We start from the raw sequence: 18,975 nt of genomic DNA on the forward strand, positions 1-18,975 counted from the left end.
TTATACGGGATCCCCACCCCCCCCCCCCCCCCCGTTCTTGGGAGAACCCCTGCTCGTATCGTGGCAATATTAATACAGCCATCTTTGTTTTGAGTGTGGCCAGTACAAAGTAATGTCACTACATGTAGATCTTCAGGCTGTCCTTGCCTTTATTTCCCCTTTCTGCACACCTCCCCCACCCCCTTACAACCCATCTTGTACATTTCCATGAAAGATTAACTTCATTGTACACAGTGGGAGTATGTTGGAACAGAATTTGTGTCCAAAGTAATGTTGCCACTAATTCTACTGGTATCGTACCCTCAACCAACCATCCCACTATTAATACAGGTTTGGTCGCAGTTGCATGAACCATGTGTATAATAGCATCTGTTAAATAGACTGTTTATTTCCCCTTCCCACTTTCCTCTTTTTCTGGTATTTTCTACAGTTACTTGTGAAAACATTCAACAAACCTTGCTTGGTTAGGCCTACTAAATGTTTTATTCCATTTAACTAGGCAAAGTATCAAAATTACAAGAGATATGAAAAATAAGATTTGCTTTTTTTTTCTCTCTCAAAAATACCATTTTCAACACTGCATCATAATGGCATCAATGGAATAATATTGTATTGGTACCTTATAATCTTAAAACATTTCTTTGAATAATAAACATTCTCTGCTATGAACATTAATATACATGAATGATAAAGTAGGGTACCCTTAATTACAATGTTGTTGTGCTGTTCAAAATCACAACTTCTTATAAAGGTCAAGTTTTACAAAAAAGTAACATGACCTATTGTTCTATGTGGCTAGCACCAATGAAACACGTCAATTTATTGAACATTCTAGTCAAGAAATAAATATGAATTGAAATGCTCTTTCATCAAGTTGCATTCTTTGCAGACAATGATGCACTTGGTTCATTTGAAAATTTGAGTTATGAGGGAAATTTGGGATGTTATGATTTCATTTATTTCAAAAAATGTGAAATTGAACACAATATACACAAGTTTGAGTAAATATGGTTACATAATAGCCCAATTTCGATATATTAAAATTCAGCCTAAAACAATGGACCTCAGCACGAGGCTTCAGGGAATAAACCCCACAAACTCTGTACTTATTCCCTGGAGCCTCGTGCTGAGGTCTACTGTTTTAGGCAAAATTTTAATATATCGAAATTGGTCTATTTCACATTGAGACTCATAACAACATAAATAATTTGAATCACCAATCACCACTTGAGTGACATTAAATTTTCAAATTTTAAATGGGTATCACAACAAAGTGTGATTACGAAGTAATTTAGAAATAGAAGCATAGGTATGCAAAACAAAATTCAGCTACCACACATTCCCAACAATCTGTTGGTACAGTTGTAAACTACCAAATAAACACATTGTTTTGTGCTTTTGTAGTAAAAGCAGCAAAATTTAGTGCCTTTTTCCAAACAAAATAATTTCCTGTGTAGTCCTTCCTCACCCTTTGCCTGAAAGGGCCTAGGTCATGGTATTTTAAAGTAATTCTGTTTGTTTTTGTAAGTTGACCTCTAAACTTCAAATTGGCCTAGCATCAGTCTTTAATGGATGAAATCATGGACACAAAACAAATAAGGATAAACTTGAAAAATGTTGGACAATGTTTTTCAAGTTTGCCCAATCCATGCCCCTTTTCAGCTTTTCTCTGTTTCTCTCTTGCTTTTCTACAGTATTAAGCCGTTAATTCTATAACCAGTTCACAAACTCTAGAACTGATCAAAATTGCATGACCTAGCCCCTTTTAATGTCCAACAAATACTTTTGAAAACTATTCATCAAATTGACAAGGAACATAACAACTTAATGAGACCAAAATGAAGAGTACACAACCACATTTTGCAAATCAGGAAAGCATGTCATAGCATTCCTATGATGTTACAGTACGACGACTCGAGCTGGTCCTCCTAGAAGAAAACTAACCAATCAAAATGTAAACTGAGAACAATGTACTGGTAGCTTCTCGTGACGGCAAGTAATGGTCTGTTTGACGTGAAAACACAAGCACTATACTGTAGATTGACTCCACTGCATTATATACACTCTTAGAGATTCAGTCATCATTATAAATATATGTTATTGACCAAGTGTGAGGTCAAGATGGCTGGATATTGGCCAAGTTCTTTTTTTGCAAGTTTCTGGACCAAGACAGAGTCGAGGTCCATAAACTTGCAAAAAAAGAACAAGGCCAATATCCAGCCATCTTGACCAAACAAGCTTGGTCAATAAAGGATTTATTATATGGCTTTCGGGGAAATTTTTCTTGCGGGACACGGCGGGTAGTCCCGAGCGGGCAAGATAGCTCCATCTTGCCCGCTTGGGTAGCCAATCACAGTGCAGGATTTGATTCATCTTGCCCGCTCGCGGAGCTAGCCATAGAATAATAATTATTATAAATCTCGTTCAAAAAATTTAGCTTGAAAACTCATTTTGCAACAACCACATTGTAAACCAAAACCATTGAAAAGGTACACTCTTTAGGATCTAAACTAACCAATCAACAAATTGCAAAGTTTCCTGAGAAGTCCACGACACTTTGCACTTTGTTGGTTTTCAATTTTGTTAATGACTATTGTTCATATTCTTCGATGTTACTTGTTTATTTGAGAAAAAGATCACTATCCTTTGTCCTCAAGTAACGTTCTGATTGGTTAATTCTTTTCCAAGTGGCCCGGTTCAAGAAGTTGCACTTTAATCCATACTCTCAAAATTTTGTAAGAACCCTGCATTATTGCTTGTACTTAATTATTCTAGTAACCTATACTGTTTGCGTAGATTTGACACAGGATCCTTGTGCAACAGCGGGTCCATTCTGATCTGGGATTTTACCAATGGCATATATCCAAAAATATCTACCAAAGACTCCATGCATCTTTGTCGCATTTCAAAAAGCTGTACTAGTCTTGAATACCTTGTATTCCTGTTGAACAGGTCTTGAAATGATCTTTGAGGCAAGATTTTGATTGGAGGTTTTCTTGTGATGTCTGCAACAAGGAAGTTCATGGCCAAATCCTCGCAGGTGCCATAATGTTCAACCATGCGATGAACCCTCGGTGGAAGATTGTGAGTGTAGTGGAAATTGTAAAATCTGAAAAAATGAAAAAGATTAATTAATATGAAATCACAATTGATTAAGACTTATGCAGGTAATAAAATAAAATGAAATAAAGTTGGAACCCGGAATTTCGAATTCTCAGGGGAACGAAAAGCAGTTCAAAATAGCAGGATTTCAAAATAACTACAGTGTAATAGTAAATAACTGAAGGGCATATCCAAGGGAAATGGTTTGGGGGAATTTGAATTAACTGAGTTCAAATTAGCAGGGTCCACCTGTAAATTAGCCTTTACTTTGCAGACAAGTTACCAGGTTTGTATTAGTAATCAAGTTACATATTGCAGCAGTGATAATAAATCTAACTGCTTTAAAAGTCTACATGTAGCTGGAACAGATTTCATTCTGTCAATTGAAACTCTTCAAGAAAAGGCTATCAAGGGTGAGTGTAATGAGTATTAAGTTACACTTTAAATAACAATTCAAAATTACAACAAAAGGTACATGTACGGCAATCTTGTACTTTTCCCAAAGGACAAGCATTCAATTTCACTGCAGGGTAAGGGACTCCCATGTGAAAAAGTCAAGGATGCTCATCAAACATTTTAAATTAAAACCCTAAGGAAGACCATTCTGGGCATGGCTTAAGCTTTATTTGAACCCTAAAAGATACCATGATTTTAAAACAGACTTGTAAACAAGTGTGGGCCAAAATGATGTTAACGACTCAGGTTAAATAAGATTCCCCTCCACCCTGTTAAGACAACCATAAAAAGCATGACAGTGTTTTTTTTTGCTTGTTGTTTGTTTGTGTGTTTGTTTCATTACTTCTTTGAGTTCATCCTAAAATGGCACCTTGAAGGCATTGTCTGAAAGTGATCTACCAAAAGCAACACGATAAGGACCCCCAGCCTTTTCACATCCATTGGAGTTCCCCTCCAGAAAATTTCAGTCCCTCATGATTTGAGTATTGCATCTCAGAACATTTAAGGAATTTGAAATGAAGATTACCTGTGATAAAATGCTCCACTTGTTAGGATCATGGAGAAATAATTACTCCATGTTGATGAATAAAACCACTGTGATTTACCACTGTCCCAGTAGTGGTCTCTTGCGGGAAAACCTACAATGCGGTCAGGAAACTGCCTCCATGCTGAAAAGGCAAAATCAATCTAAAACATAGAATAAAAAGTAAACTGTTAGTTGAGCAATTTTTCGAAAAGGCAATTGAAAATTCTATGTTAAATAAAATTATTTAGAGTGCAAGTACTAGAGGACTAAATTGGAGGTAGAATTTAATATATTTCTTCATCTGTCTAGATTCAAATGTGCTTTCTACAATATATTGACGGAGTGTGAGTTGATGGCTACTCCCATAGATTTCATCGTCACTGAGCTCGGCAGAGTAGTTACATGTATGAGCATTCACTGATGTTAGTTCTTGATTGCTCTTTCAAAGTTTTGCTTCAAGCAGTACATGTTTGGTCCTAATGCAGAGTAAAACACAGGGTACATAGCCTTACACACGGAGTAACAAGATGATAATTACTGAGCAGTATAGCATACCTCATCAGAATTAAGTTTGATATCCTCATCCAAGGATAAAATAGCAGAGGTTTCTATCACTGTTCTTGGCACAAATCGACTGTTTGCTGTCTGTAAACAAAGTCAAGAAGAAAAATCAGACACAATCTTGATGAACAAACTTTCTGTTCCTCCTTTAGTCTGATAATATTATATGGCAACCATGATAACATCCCTTGATACAGTGTATAGTCAATGTAGTGATAAGTTAGTTTTGACTAATGTTAATTCATACCTTAGTTTCTGGTCTAACTACCACCAATGGAACATCGACTAGTGGCCATCTCTTCTTGTGAGCAATAGGGGCATCAGATGTCCATAATACAACAATCTGTAGAATAAAATGTTGATTCAGAAATAAAATTAGCTTTATAAATTTATCTAATATATAAATTAAAATATGCCCTTGTTCACCTGTCACCATTGAAATTTCACTAAATGTACATGTAAATCTCCTGTGAAGAAATGCCTCCAAGCAGCCATGGCTCTAGCCATGACTGACACTAAGTAATGGTAGTGGAAACCATTTCATTTTGTTGTAAGGTAAAAGTGGCTTGAATAAATGAAAAAGAAAACATGTACTGTGCTTCTATTTAACAATTAGATTATGAGCTCGAGATTTCTATGAGGTGATAGTTGATCAAGCCGAAGGCCGAATCAACTTCCAACTCATAGAAATCGAGAGCGAATAATCTAATTGTTTATTAATAGAAACATGAGTGGAAGTTTGGGAGAATGAGAAATGCTGACATGGGACATGAGCCAACAGGCGATTGTTTCCATGGCTTTTTCGAGTTCTCCCAAACTTTCACGAGTGTTTCTATGACTCAATAGAAACACAGAGAACATGTTTTCTACTTCTTTAAGAAAATACCGTGATGAAAAAGAAAACAACTTGTTTACATTGATCATTGAATGGAAATTCTCTTTGCTCATGTCATCACTACATCAACAGCTCGTGCTAGTTCTCATTCTCGTCCCCAGAGGCCGCGCTCCATTTGATCAGCACCAAGAATCATGACCTCTGGATAGGTCCAGCAGGATTCTGGTTCTGATTGGCTTTGCAAACAAATTTGTCAGATTTGGCTCTGAGCATGCGCAGAGTGATGGGAAGTCCATGAATCGCAGACTTCCAGTGTCGGAGCCGGCCAGAGGTCGCGATTCTTGGTGCTGACCAAAAAGAGTGCGGCCTCTGGGGACGAGAATGGCCGGTTCTGTGTTTCTAATGAGTTCTAGAAACATGACAGGGCTGTCAATTTAAGGGCCATAACCTGTACCCGTAACCTGTACCTGCTGCAGCTGAGTATGTTTCACGGACCCTTGATGTTACAGGTGAACTGGCCTGTAGTTGATACAATTCACCCATAAAGTAACAAGTTTGCTACAGGTGTGAAGATCAAGGCTACAAGTGAATTAAAACTTCATGACAGCCCTGCATGATTTTTAATTTTTTAATTTTGTATTTTCTTTGGGTTGCTTTCTAAATTATCATGATTACTGACAACCAACTTCAGCCATACAGCAAAACAGGAACTGTTTAACGGCATCCAACACAAATTAGTTAATGAGTATTAATGATCCAATGCAAGTTATATTTTCTTTTACCTTAGCAATAAACTTTGATTGTGCAGCACTCTTGATTAACCTGCTGAGAGCTGAGGATTCCTTAACAAGGGATGTTGAGGTGTGAATGACTGCGGTGAATTTATCGTCAGTGACTTCCAGCTTGTTGTTATAGAAAGGAAAGTCCCTAGGGTCCATGGAAAACTGAGGCCTAGATACAAGTACTCCAGGGAATGTGTTCCACATCGGTTTACTGGCAGCTTTATTTGGAAATAATCGTCTACGAATAACCTGAAAATGCCAACAAATATTGACTTTAGATAACAGTAATGATATTTAAGGTACGATAAATTTTCAGCTCACCAAGCAGTAAAGAATGCCTAATTTGGGACAATGTGGCAAAACTTTCCCTTCCCCAATAGTGTTATATCACAGGGGCCACCAAAAGTGCCATCCAGTTGTCTGGAACAAGTAGGTTTTTCTGCACAACAAGTAACCATGGGTTAAGCCCGAAACGTTTAGTTTACAAGGGACTATTTGACACTTTTAAGAGCCTTTTGAGCCTCGTATTTTATTTATTGCACAGGGTCTCACATCTTATGAGTTTTTTTGTTCATTCCTAGTGTTTAATAAACCCAGGAATCCAACCCAATGTTGGTGTTGGGTTCAATAAATGCCAACTACGGTTCATGTGGCTTCCTCTCTAAATATTGTAACTTATTTACATGTATGCCATGTCTACAGGTCAAGGTTTATATATTTATTATATGGCTTTAGCTTGTGGCCGATATAACGCGCGCTCTGATTGGTTAATTGTCACCGAATTGTAGGGCATTATTCTCCCGTAATGCCCACGGGCCGATTACGGATTATGCAAATTAGGAAGAGTCCGGTTCTGAAAATTCAAGCGCATTGAAGCGATGAAAGCCGATTAAAATCAGTACGAGAATATCAGTAGTTAAAAGTTTAGAGATATTTCTTTAATAAAATTTATATAGATGACTTACCAGTTGGTAACCTTGGCGGGCACTAGTGAAAAACAATCAAAGTTTGCCTAGTCTTAAGTAAAGCTAAAATCGCTAAGTAAAAAACACCATTGGCAGATCTGCCATGCATCCTGAGCAGAACACCACAAAGAAACTTATAAGTTATGATCTTAGTCACAGCAATTACCGAAGTATTGAACTCTGTCAAAGTCCTCGTCAAATAGATTCCCTCGCTTTGACACAAGCAAGTGTAAATCAGCTTCCAGGATCATCTGATGTAAACAATTGGGCAGTTTCTGTCGGTAGCAGTGTTTCTGATTACTGCAGACGTTCACAAGGCTTGAAATGTTCATCCATAAATCCCAGAATGAAGAAGGCGAAGATATCTTGTCGAAAGGGAATGCGAAGATCGAGTTAAGCTTATTTTGAGCAGTGCATTCTGAAGCATTAGTATTTTCTTTCACCGAAAGACGGTTGGTTTGGACAATTTTGAAGCACTTGCTGTCTTTTCTATATGCGTTGACGTTTCGCCCCAAAAGTCGGAAAAACTTCCCCATCAACTTGTGGTACCACGATACTAAAATACGTTTTTGAGGCTGTGACAGTGACTTTTCCGCAAAGAAATGAGTGTTTTTAATGGAATACATAATACAGTGGTGAAATTCACTGACTGTGTAGTTTTGCCCTAGGTTTGAGACGATGATGAATCGGTAAACGTGCGCATTGCCGGATGTAAATTGACGACTTCCGCTCGAATGATTTTTCTCTTTATTGATGAGCCATATAATAAACAACTTAATAACCTCGACCGTTCCGTCGTTACGGGAAAATCTCAAACCTCGGCCTACCGTATTGACCTCGCTATTGCTCGGTCAATACGGCAAGGCCTCAGTTTGAGATTTTCCCGTAATGACCTCACTCTCGGTTATTAAGTAGTTAATAATCCCTGGCAACTTTTCAAAAAATACAGTTAGCAATACTACAATCTCTTTTTCCTTAATCATGCCATAGCAATATTATGAAAATATATTGGTCATTTTTCAATTTGTATCAAACAAAACAAAATGTCTTCTTGTGAAAACAAATAACCCTACAAAACTGGCATCAGTCTTTGCACTCACTTTCACGCTTATAAAAATGGTCTAGCTCACCTATTGCGATTTTTTAAAATATTATAACTTAAGAGCAAGGTATAAAGCATCTATACAGCTAGGTAGGTAAAACTTTATTTATGCAGGGTGGCCCATTCAGCACAGTGGCTGGTATCCAGAGGGGCCCTGCTAAATACAATTTCTAAAAATATAAAACGTCTAATAGTTGAAAATAGTTATAAAAATAGAGTTTTAAAAAAACTAACGTCTAGTAGTTGAAATAGTTATATACAAAGAGTTTAAAAAGCTGTAGGTGGCATCTAATCAGCAAAAATATTTATAACAACCATTTGGTGTGATATTGATAATAATATCAATGGCAACATCCACTTAAATATTGTGAACTTTTATGGCAAGGTGCTAGTATTTTGTGTAATAATTATATTTTATCAATTGTCCTATCAAGAATAATGCAGAGCTGAAATTTGGCCAGATTTTTTTTTCCATCTCTTCTATGACCCTTGTCTACGTTTTGATGTTGTTCACACTCTTAAATTTGAGAAAAACAACTTCTTAAATACGTTTAAGCGCAGTATCAAATCATAAGGTCAAAGTTGAAACATCCTGTCTGGTAGTTTCCATTAGACACTTTAATAAGGTTGGAAAAAGAAGCTACATGTAAGTTCTGACAAGGAAGTAATTCAATCAACTAAGCAATGCCTTGTTGTCATAAAAGACCTCAGCAAAATTTTTATTAGAAAGTCTTCCAAACTTCTGGCTCATGTAAATATAATCATGCCAATATGAAACATTGACTTGAGAGGATGCTGTAATCAGAATAATGGAATTTAAGAACTTTCCAGTGTTATTCACTTCAATATCAGGAAACTGTACAATACACTTTAATTGTTGAAAATAGAACTTTCCATCCCTTCCAGAACATTATAAAAGTAGCAATAAGGACATGTAAATATTGTCCTGAGACTAAGAAATTTGATAATGGTATTATTATAAAGAGTATTTCAAAACAGGGAAGGAAAGTAATGATTTTTTTTTTTAAATTTACAGTTACTAAAAGTGTGCAGTCTCACACAATCATTACAAGGATTTTTCGACCTTGTGTAATTCCAGAAAATATCCATACCTCCCCCATGGAAGGGATTTTTTTCTAAGACTCCCACATCTCTGGAAACTACAAACAACTCTGGTGTCTAGAATGATTAGACAGTCTACACTTCATGGAATGGGTTTCACCATACGTAAGTCAGAAATGTTATAAAATTTCAGTTCTCAAGAGTTAACCCAATAAATGGATCAAAATGAGCCTTGCAATTTTGAACATACAGCTGAGCATGACTTTGTAAACACCTGTTTAATATGAACACCTCAAAGTTGAGGACAGTTTCTCTGATAGCAAATTACTTAACCACTTAACATGGACATTTTCAGTGCTCCCCAATAAACAACAAATAGCAGTCAAACTGTTCCTCACCTCTAATGTAGTAAGCAAGATCTTCTCTACAGATGACAAATACGCCTCATAAAGAAACAGAGCTTGTTGCTTCATAGCAAGGATTTGTTCCTGACTGAAGGATCTCACAACAGACGGAAGTTCAGTCAAAAGACGTTCGTCTCCCTGAATCAGAGCCTTGCTCCAATCTATCACCTCGGAAAAAGGCAGCTCCCAGCCATTGCTTAGCAACACTGGAATACAGCCAGCCTGGAGGGACTCCAAAAAACGATATGAGCCAAGACGTCTTCCGCGAGGAGTCAAACAAAATGTTGCATTTTTTAAAAGCTCATCATAATCATATCTGCAAGGTAAAAAAAAACATTATTTTTTTTTTACTTGCACCAGATATACTACAGTTAATTTTATTTATACATTAGTTGCTCTGGATTTATGGCTGCTTCAATATCAGTGTTCATATTTTGCTTTTTTTGTATCTGTAAGTGCTAAAACCATGTTTTGATGGCATGTTGTCATAAAAGTTAATATTACAATATTAAATAAGACTGATGAAATCTGTCCAACCAGTACTTAGAAAGAACCAGACTTGTAACTTAAAGGTTTAATAATCCTAATGGTTAATATTTCCGTTATTTAAAATTCTAAAAAGGAGATTTTACAAATTAAGACCTTTATCCAGCAGCCATAATTAAATTAATTTGTAATTATCTTTACAAACCACAAATGGAGCCCCCTAAATGCGTGTGAAACCAAAAATAATCTCCTGCCATAACTGTTTTTGACAAAAAAATGTAAGATGAAATGAATCATGTGCAACGTATCAGCAATACAGATTAAGAATGCTATATTGACTTTGGATATGACGTCTGATAAAAGTGTTTTCCAAATATGCAAAATAAACCTATCAATCATAGTTTATTTATCATGTCTCCAATCAGACCAAAACAATAATAACTTGTATTACATGCAAAAAAATTCATGAACATCATTATGCTTATATAAGATATGTGAAATAACCAAGTTATGACATACATACAAAGCATGCATGCGACATAACAAAAAGATTTACTATAGTTATTACTTGAGCAAAACAGCACCACCAAAAGTAAAATCAAAGTCATAGAGACAACACAAAATTGAGGAAAAAACTCGGCAAGTTTCTGTGAAATAAATATTGTTCACCTACTCAATGTTAGCCAAAGAGTTAAGCTCTTGGAATATGACATAGTTTCTGTCTATTCAGACAAGTCCCAGACTGAACACTTCTTCTTAAACTGCATTTCATAAACTGTTACAATATCTCCAGTGAGTTGCAGTTTTTATTTGGCAACTGTTGTTAAGGTTATGATTTTTGAGTTCTAAATTTGGTTATACATGTACTAAAAGGTAACATTCCATGACCTACCACTACATATTTTTAAATTTAACTCATAGGTTAACACAAAAATCCCATTCAGAACACATCCACGATTAATCTCTTTGGGAAAAAAAACATAATCGAAGTGCTATTTTAGCAAATGTGTGGTATTTTAACTATCTTGTTGGCTCTTAAAAAAGTCAAAGTCTCTCACTAATAAGAGAATATTGAAATGACAGATCTGAGTATGAGAAAACACTATATATAAAAATCTGAAACACTAGGCCATGATATCACATGAGGAACAAAGTCATGTTATCATTCACTAAATGTTATTAGGCACACTAGGAGGCAGTCGGAGACTACATGCATACTGTCAAACTACAAGTAGAATGGGCCTTTGGCCATCAAAACAATCATCTGATAACAGTAAAGAGCTTTATTTTAGTTCTTAAGCCACCAAGGCCATGACCACATACGTGAGAAAAAACTTTTCACACACCTGCGAGTATGTGAAGAAACAATCCTTTCCACTTTTTAGAAATTCAAGCTAACTTTATCTAGTTGATTATCTTGTGCATAAATTTGATTTTGAAAATTACCTTACTTTTCAAACGAAATCTCTTCCACTAATTTGAGTGTAAAATGCATTTAAATATAATAAATATACTATTTTGTACATTTTTGCAAGGTGACTAAACAGGTGTTTAAATATTACTGATGTTATTAGTTTGTTCTAGTTTCTAGAAAGACAAGACTTCTATACTGAAAATTCTATTTACATGACAAAATAAACCACAAATGATGGGTTTAACCACTGTTTGGAAATAAAAGCAATGTATTTTCCTTTCTTCTGACAGCATAAGTCAATATCTCATGCGGTTTTCAATATCAGATATCATTATTCTTTGGCACTGAATGTCTCGACCACATTTAAAAGAAAATGATATGCATATATTTAAGTGAAAGTGGGAATGGACATATTGTGCAACGAAATCATCATTAAAATATATGTTCAAAAATGACAGGACAGTGTTTGTCTAGCCTAAATGCTGAGAAACGCAATCCAGGGTTAATTGACAGTCCAAGCACAGTTGAAAGTTGTAATGGAATGCATGACTTTAAAGATAAATAAACCGAGTTCTGAGAGCGAAACAAGCTTGAAACATTTGGGTCGCAAACACGCAACGGTGGTCGAGTTTTTGATGAACCATTTCTTACCAGATTAAACGGCTGGTAGACATCAACAAAAAAACATAATTAGGTCTTTAGAAAGACCCACAAAAACTCCCACGTGGAGGAGAAATTATGAGATTATTCCTAGATCGTTTGAAAGTCGTAAAATGCCGCCAAGGGCATTGTTAAAATCGCCATTTATCAAAACCTTGTTCGCAAATATGTGCTACTCGCCGCGTGAAATGTGCTCTACACGCATAGAAGCTTATGAGGGAGGTACATTCCAAAGATTAAATCGGCTAAGTAATTAAACATACTGCATTTAATTTAGCGTGCAGCGAGACGAAAGCTTACATAAACAGCTTACTACGCGAAGACTTACATCTTCAAATTTAACAGCCATATTTCTATATTTCAAATCGTTAAGCGGCCAGAACAAAAACTGAATTAAATACTCATTAAACTTACTTGTCATATTCCTCGTTGTCTTTCTCGCATCGCTGGTCCATGTACTTCCTCCAGTTCTTTCCATGTTTGCAGGTTGTCAAAAGCACAATGTCGTTTCCGTTGTGAATATGGTAAAATGAGTTCCTAGACTCGCTTCCTATACCACTAAGGTAACGTTTGCCCTTGAAGGCAAGTTTATAGTTCCTATTCAGAGGAAACACAGCACAGCTCGAAGGAGCATCAACAGCATTGCCTTTTTGAGGATGACTTTTCAGAAACAGTGGAAAACTAACGTCAAAGCCGGGTCTATAAAACTCCGTGGAGAGAGATGCTTTCGCTAATATCGCTTTACCAGTATCGAGGCGCAAGTCTTCAGAATAGTCAGGCCAAGTTCCAGAGAAAAGATTAAATATAACGTGGTTTTCTCCACCATTCCAATGCGGCAAAGACGACACCTTGGGAGGCAAATCGTGCACATAATCCTCGCTCAGATTATCGCGGTCCAACGTATCGACAGAAGGTATAAATAAACAAGCCTTTTTCGGGTCATCTGTGTAGAATTTGCTCTCTCGAAGTACCTTTAACAATTTGCCGAACAAAGGAGAAATCTTCTCTCCGGCTTGAATAGGATAAACATAAACTTTAAAGTCATTCAGACATTTCGTCCTATCAAAACATGTTTCCATAGTGCATTTTCTAGCCCGCACTGTTGCACGTTCAGGGCGAAAACCAACATGGTCTCGCAAACTTAATTCATCTATTTTGTCTAAGAAACATAGCCTTTGCTGTTGAAGCTGAAGTCCGCCGTTGGGTCGAAAACTTGGCCTTGCAGACCGACGCCACGAAGGAGAGGTTTTTCTGTACACGATTAAAACACTGCCGCACAGCAAACTGATCAAAAATATCAAAGAATACCTCTTCTTTGCATTCATCTAAGTCCTTGAAACTGGTTTTCATCTATACTGCCGTAGCTCCCTTCCAAAGTCCCTAAACAAACCAAAAAATACCAAATAATTCATCAAGAAACACGACTTCCTCGCCGCCGCATCGTGACATGACAGCTAGTGAGAGACAAACTGAGATCACCCCGCCATGGTGTGACGTCATCTCACCGGAAAAAGGAGAGGCAAGCTATGAACCGGAAGTTAGAGTCATCAATCAGTCTGATTTCTAATCCAATATTTTTGAACGTGAAGCGAAAGCCCAGCCGGAAAAAACAGTATTCGATTTTGGCACTGAACACTTTTAGGCGTTTTGCAATGTACAAGCACAGTCATTTTCTGACCGTTGACATTGTTACAAATAACTGTTACAGAGAATTGTTATTCTTCTTGGAAATTTTGTAACTTCTTAACTCAAGACGGAAGAAATTTGAAACCCGTGAAAGGGAATATCCCGAGTTTTAGTCAAGTGCTATTTTTATTTAAAAAGAGGATTTCTGGACCATTGAACAAATTCTTCGACACTTATTAACGTTTTTAAATATCATATTTCGTAAAAAACCTCTTTTGGGTTTCCTCCCCCGTCAAAACGTGATGTTCTGTCGTGTTCCACGATTTATCCCTTCACCTCTTCCACTCGTTCCAGCTGAAACGTTTGTAGATAGGGGCAATACAACACTGCAATAAAGCTGCGCTGTAAATCCCTTGAAAAAGGCTTGAAATATTTCCAAAATAGCATCAAAAACTAACCACATTTTTCAGCTTCAACGTCCGGTCGTTATCTACAACAGAGATCGCTATACTGCAAGGAACTGCAAGTATTGTTTAAGTTGTATCACACCATGCAAACGGAACTGAGGCTTTCAAAAACTTCCATTAGAAGTTTTCCCAAATTAGAAACTGAATTCGCAATTTCTAAAGTAACTGGAAGGAAACAAAGTATCAGGAAAGCTTAACCCTGGGCGTAAAGAAGAAAACTCGATAAACGTATTTCGTTTGATTGAATTTGATGACCTGTTTACTATTCGACAAGACAATACAGTGACCGGACAGTGTTTTTGTAATACTTTTATCTGGGGGGGGGGGGGGGTTAATCCCTTATATGAGCTAAATAGGTATTTGCGGCCCCAAAGGGTGTGTTTTATTGGGACGTTTTGGTCAAAGATAGGGTATGGTTTTTGCACTCTAGTCTTGAATTGGATATGCTTTTTTTTTAGACGAAGCTATCCTACCTAGTAAAAGCATATCATGAAACAATGCTTTTAACATTGGTCTGAAATAGGGAACTAATTATAAGCTAAGTCTGAAACAGGTATTGATTGAAAGTCATGCCTTAAATAGGGTATCGAATTTTTGGTCGGGTCATAAATAGGGTAGGGAAAATCGCAGTTTTTGGTCTTAAATGGGGTAAGGGTTTTGGGAAGCGGGCCGCACACCCCCATCCAATGTTTCTGGGAGTACCCCCGGGGTCTTTTGTTAGCATACTTGATGTGCTTTTGCCATTACTATGGCACATTTTGAAACAATATGGTATAGTTTTTAAAACGAGATCGGAGCGTTATTAACTAGTAAATCTCTTACTTTTGCAATGACAATCTCAACTCCTAAGGCCATGTCAGTAATTATCTAAAAATTGGATCGATGTTTGAAAGCTAAAAACATAGCTTTTCGTAGATCTTGTACCCATTTTTGGCCTGATCATCCTGAAAACGTCACAGACACTTGAATCTTCCGGTGAGGTCTTCTTTTGATTATTTTCGATTCACATTTCTTAACACTTTAGATGTTGGTTTTTTTTTTCCTGCTCCCGTTTTGATGTTATTTTTTTTACTTTTTACTGATAGAGCGCCAGAAATGCGTCTTGTTTCCAGGCCACAGCCGATATTTCTCGACAAGGCCCAGTTTCTCGATAACAAAGAAAAGTAGTATTTGATATTTCTAAATGAGCCTACTGCCTCATTGTACTGGCTACAAAACGCTGAGATATTCTGCGACATAAATAGATAAGTAACGGGAGTCCGAACATTCTTTAGACGCAAATTTTGTTCCCAAGGTATACCAATTAACATGCTAATACAATTGTTTACTTTTTCTCTTTCTTTCAGGACTTGCTGGCTTGACGATAGATCGTGATGTAATTAATAGTATTCACCCCCACTTATTCATCCTAGATGAAACTGAAGTTAAGGAAACGAAAGTTTACCCTGCGTCAATCCGCTGTGTTAATAACGCCCACGAAGAAAGTTTTTATCCAAAAATTAGCGGCTATAGCTTGATTCGAACGATTGCTCACTGAAAGCAGGAGCTCAATTGTACAGAAATTTTTAAGAAAGTTTCAGTAAAATATATATAGTAGCATGAAGACAAGGTAAAGGAATCGAGCATACAGGTTCGATCTGTTGGTTCGAAAACAGTTCCCTGCATGCACCTGCTAATATCCAATTTTAACAAGTAACAAATTTCGCAAAATTATCCTAATACAATTGTGAATTAAGTAAAAAGAATAGTTCAGCATCTACCAAGTCAGTCTTGGTTTTAACGAAATTAACCTCAAGGAAATCATTCTAAATAAAGTTTCAGCGTTCATGATTATACACACTATGTATAAAATCTCTTCTGATACCCCAGGACATATATAGACCTTTCTCAGCCGGATAAAAAAGTTTTGCTCACTACTTACCAATTAAACTTGGCCTTCTTGTTCTGAGCATTCAGCTTACGGGACACAAAATGATTAAGTTCAATTTCCTATGAATTTTTTATAAACAAATGTCGTTTATGGTAAATCTTCGTGACAGCCCTCGAGATTTTTCCGATTCTCGTTGTCCAATCGGAATTAGCTTGAGCGCTCCGATGTCCTCCGAAAGTTGTCACGTCAGCTCAGATCGACAACAGACAATGTCGTGTTGCTTAGCGACAATGACATTCCGAAACCGCTGCCTCGGAAACTTTTTGACAGGCGAGTTCTCGCGCAAAACTTTACATATAAAAATGAGAAATGACTTCGATTTGCATGCAGTTGAAAAACTCACTTTCATATGAATGGTTTCCCAGGATGCAAGAGTCGATTTGAAAGAGAGGCAACAGACAAGTCCGAAATGGCCTAATACACAAGCCAGAAAGCGAGAAAAACCTCAATGCACCTAGCCAAATAGAAAACTACAGACGCCATGTTCTTCCTCAGGAGAGAGTTATACCCGCATACCAGAGAGACAAAAGTATTCGTGCCTGGAGAAAACTAAGGTAACAAACCCGAATTCAATGGAATCCAAAGCAATTACGGATGCAATTCTTTTTCTTTAGTTCGCATTTTCACACACGCATCGTGCTGCGGCCCTTTTGAAATATTTTATTGAAAGATAAATTATTATAACTTCGGTTAGCAATAGTCGCGGCTGTTCCCTGTTCTTATAATAAAGTAAACCCGGCCGACGAAGACAATTCTCTTGCCGACGGAGTTTTTTGGCATGTCGACAAATTAAGTATCATAATATTAAATGCAGGAAAACCTAGAATCACTGCTTCCTGCGGTAAAGCAAACTATGCACGTGCCGTTTACGTGGAGTGATATACAAGAGACTTCGTTGCTCATTTTATGAAGTTATTATTAAAATTACCATGGTGACTGAGGATAAACTAATGAGCCAATGAACCTGTTTGACCCTATTGAACACTTCTACACCGGAGTCAGGATTCTTTGAACCATATGGGGCACGGAAATTGATTGAAAAAATCGAGCATGCAATACGAAATATCGAGGGCAAATTTCTCCTGGCTGTTTTGCAAAGGAAGCCCCACTTAAAATTACTTCGAAAATGAGATTGTTATTCCACTGTGCGCGATGAAAAACTTTATAAATCAACAGTATACATTGAACGCGATAGATGGATGTATAGATACTCCAGAATGCTCCAGGGGAGGGGGGGGGGGGGGTGTCTCAGTTACCCAAGAAGCACTCAGCAGAGAGCTTTAGCAATGACGACGGCGACGCCGCGGAAGACGCGTTGCAAAAATTGGATTTATATTTTTCCTTCGAATGTCGCAACTGTGTAGATCCTCTCACTACACATATCGGTCTAAAAACTTGCTCAGGCAAAATATGTAATGACAGCGTCCATTTCTAATCAAGAAAGATACGAAAAATTAGCCTCTGCGGGTCACATTCTCCAAAATACGTAGAACTTGGTCATTTCACGTTGTTGTTTTGCAGATAAGGCCCGGTTCATACGTCGCATTTCTGCCGTGTCGAATTCAATTCAACGAATTAAATTCGACAGAAATTCGACGTCTGAATCGGCTGCCGCATTTCTGCCGCACGTTCGACTGGTCTTGTCGCATTATCCGACAGAAATGCGACACCGATTCAGACGTCGAATTTCTGCCGTGTCGAATCTAATGCATACATTATCTTAATGTATTGAGCATGCGTAAATGTGTTCCTGCCAAAGAAAAAGAAGAAACTTGGCCATTCTCGACCCAATGCAACCTGAACATATTGCAACACATACTGCTGCGTTGTCAGCCTTCTCCTTCTCGTTCCATTGGCGGACAATTTTTAGCAAAATTAAAGTCCTTCGTCGCTCAGTACTTTCGTCCACCATATTGAATACTCTACGTTTAAAACATTTTCCGCTGGCCGACATACCCGACGGTATAAATTCTGAATTAAGTGCGACACAAGTGCGACGTATGAATCCACAGTCGCATTTCTGCCGCACTTAATTGAATTGAATTCGACACGGCAGAAATGCGACGTATGAACCGGGCCTAACGGGTAAGAAATGTACCAAGATTCAAAACGCACGTGCACAGCCATTGTTTTGCTCATTGAATCTTTTGTTTGGTGATGTTGTCGTTGGCGTCGCCGTCGTGGTTTGCTAAAGCTCCCTTAATCATCTCACTGGTACGAGGTCCTAAGTTTTTCTATTGCGCAAAAATATAGGGAGGTGAGCGGTGGAAATCACCGGCATGATTATTTTGTTTTCAGTCTGTTCGATTTGACTTTTCTCTTCGGAGTAAATAGTTTTCTGTCTTTGAAGGTAAAAGTTATCGTTGAACCGCGCGTAATTAAGATTGGAGGAAAAAGCGAAGGCAACTGCTCGCACAGGAGTCGCCTCACGCGATCGAGGCAGGCCCTGAAGGTGTTCCTGCGCATTCATCACTTGTTCTCCTCGTGTTTAGTAACATTAGTGCCGTGAGTTTAAGTAACCACGACGGCGATGCCGAGGACAACGTCGATTAAAAAATCCATTTATATTTCACCTATGAAACCCTAAAGTCATTGAT

General features: G+C 37.5%; 1 protein-coding gene across 1 annotated transcript; it reads right to left on the reverse strand.

The window, feature by feature from the left end:
* Positions 1-464: 464 nt before the first annotated feature.
* LOC149104350 (exostosin-1b-like) lies at positions 465-13,830 on the reverse strand. Its single transcript, XM_089271823.1, has 7 exons — positions 12,770-13,830; positions 9,790-10,111; positions 6,263-6,511; positions 4,893-4,988; positions 4,640-4,729; positions 4,085-4,245; positions 465-3,109 (listed from the first exon to the last, which is right to left on the reverse strand). Exons 1-7 carry the CDS (start codon positions 13,678-13,680, stop codon positions 2,767-2,769), a joined length of 2,172 nt encoding a protein of 723 aa, XP_089127949.1. The 5' UTR covers positions 13,681-13,830; the 3' UTR covers positions 465-2,766.
* Positions 13,831-18,975: the final 5,145 nt, after the last annotated feature.

This window comes from Orbicella faveolata, unplaced genomic scaffold (assembly GCF_042242905.1).
Source record: "Orbicella faveolata isolate gen_17 unplaced genomic scaffold, um_ofav_v1 contig_34, whole genome shotgun sequence".
Taxonomy (NCBI): domain Eukaryota; kingdom Metazoa; phylum Cnidaria; class Anthozoa; order Scleractinia; family Merulinidae; genus Orbicella; species Orbicella faveolata.

Bases quoted from the DNA above. Each gene is read 5' to 3' on its own strand.
- LOC149104350 (XM_089271823.1), bottom strand. From the start codon at position 13,680: ATGAATGCAAAGAAGAGGTATTCTTTGATATTTTTGATCAGTTTGCTG. The intron at 10,112-12,769 runs GTAAGTTTAATG...TTTACCTTGCAG, and splicing joins GACAACGAGGAATATGACAA to ATATGATTATGATGAGCTTT. The intron at 4,246-4,639 runs GTATGCTATACT...TCTATGTTTTAG, and splicing joins TCAAACTTAATTCTGATGAG to ATTGATTTTGCCTTTTCAGC.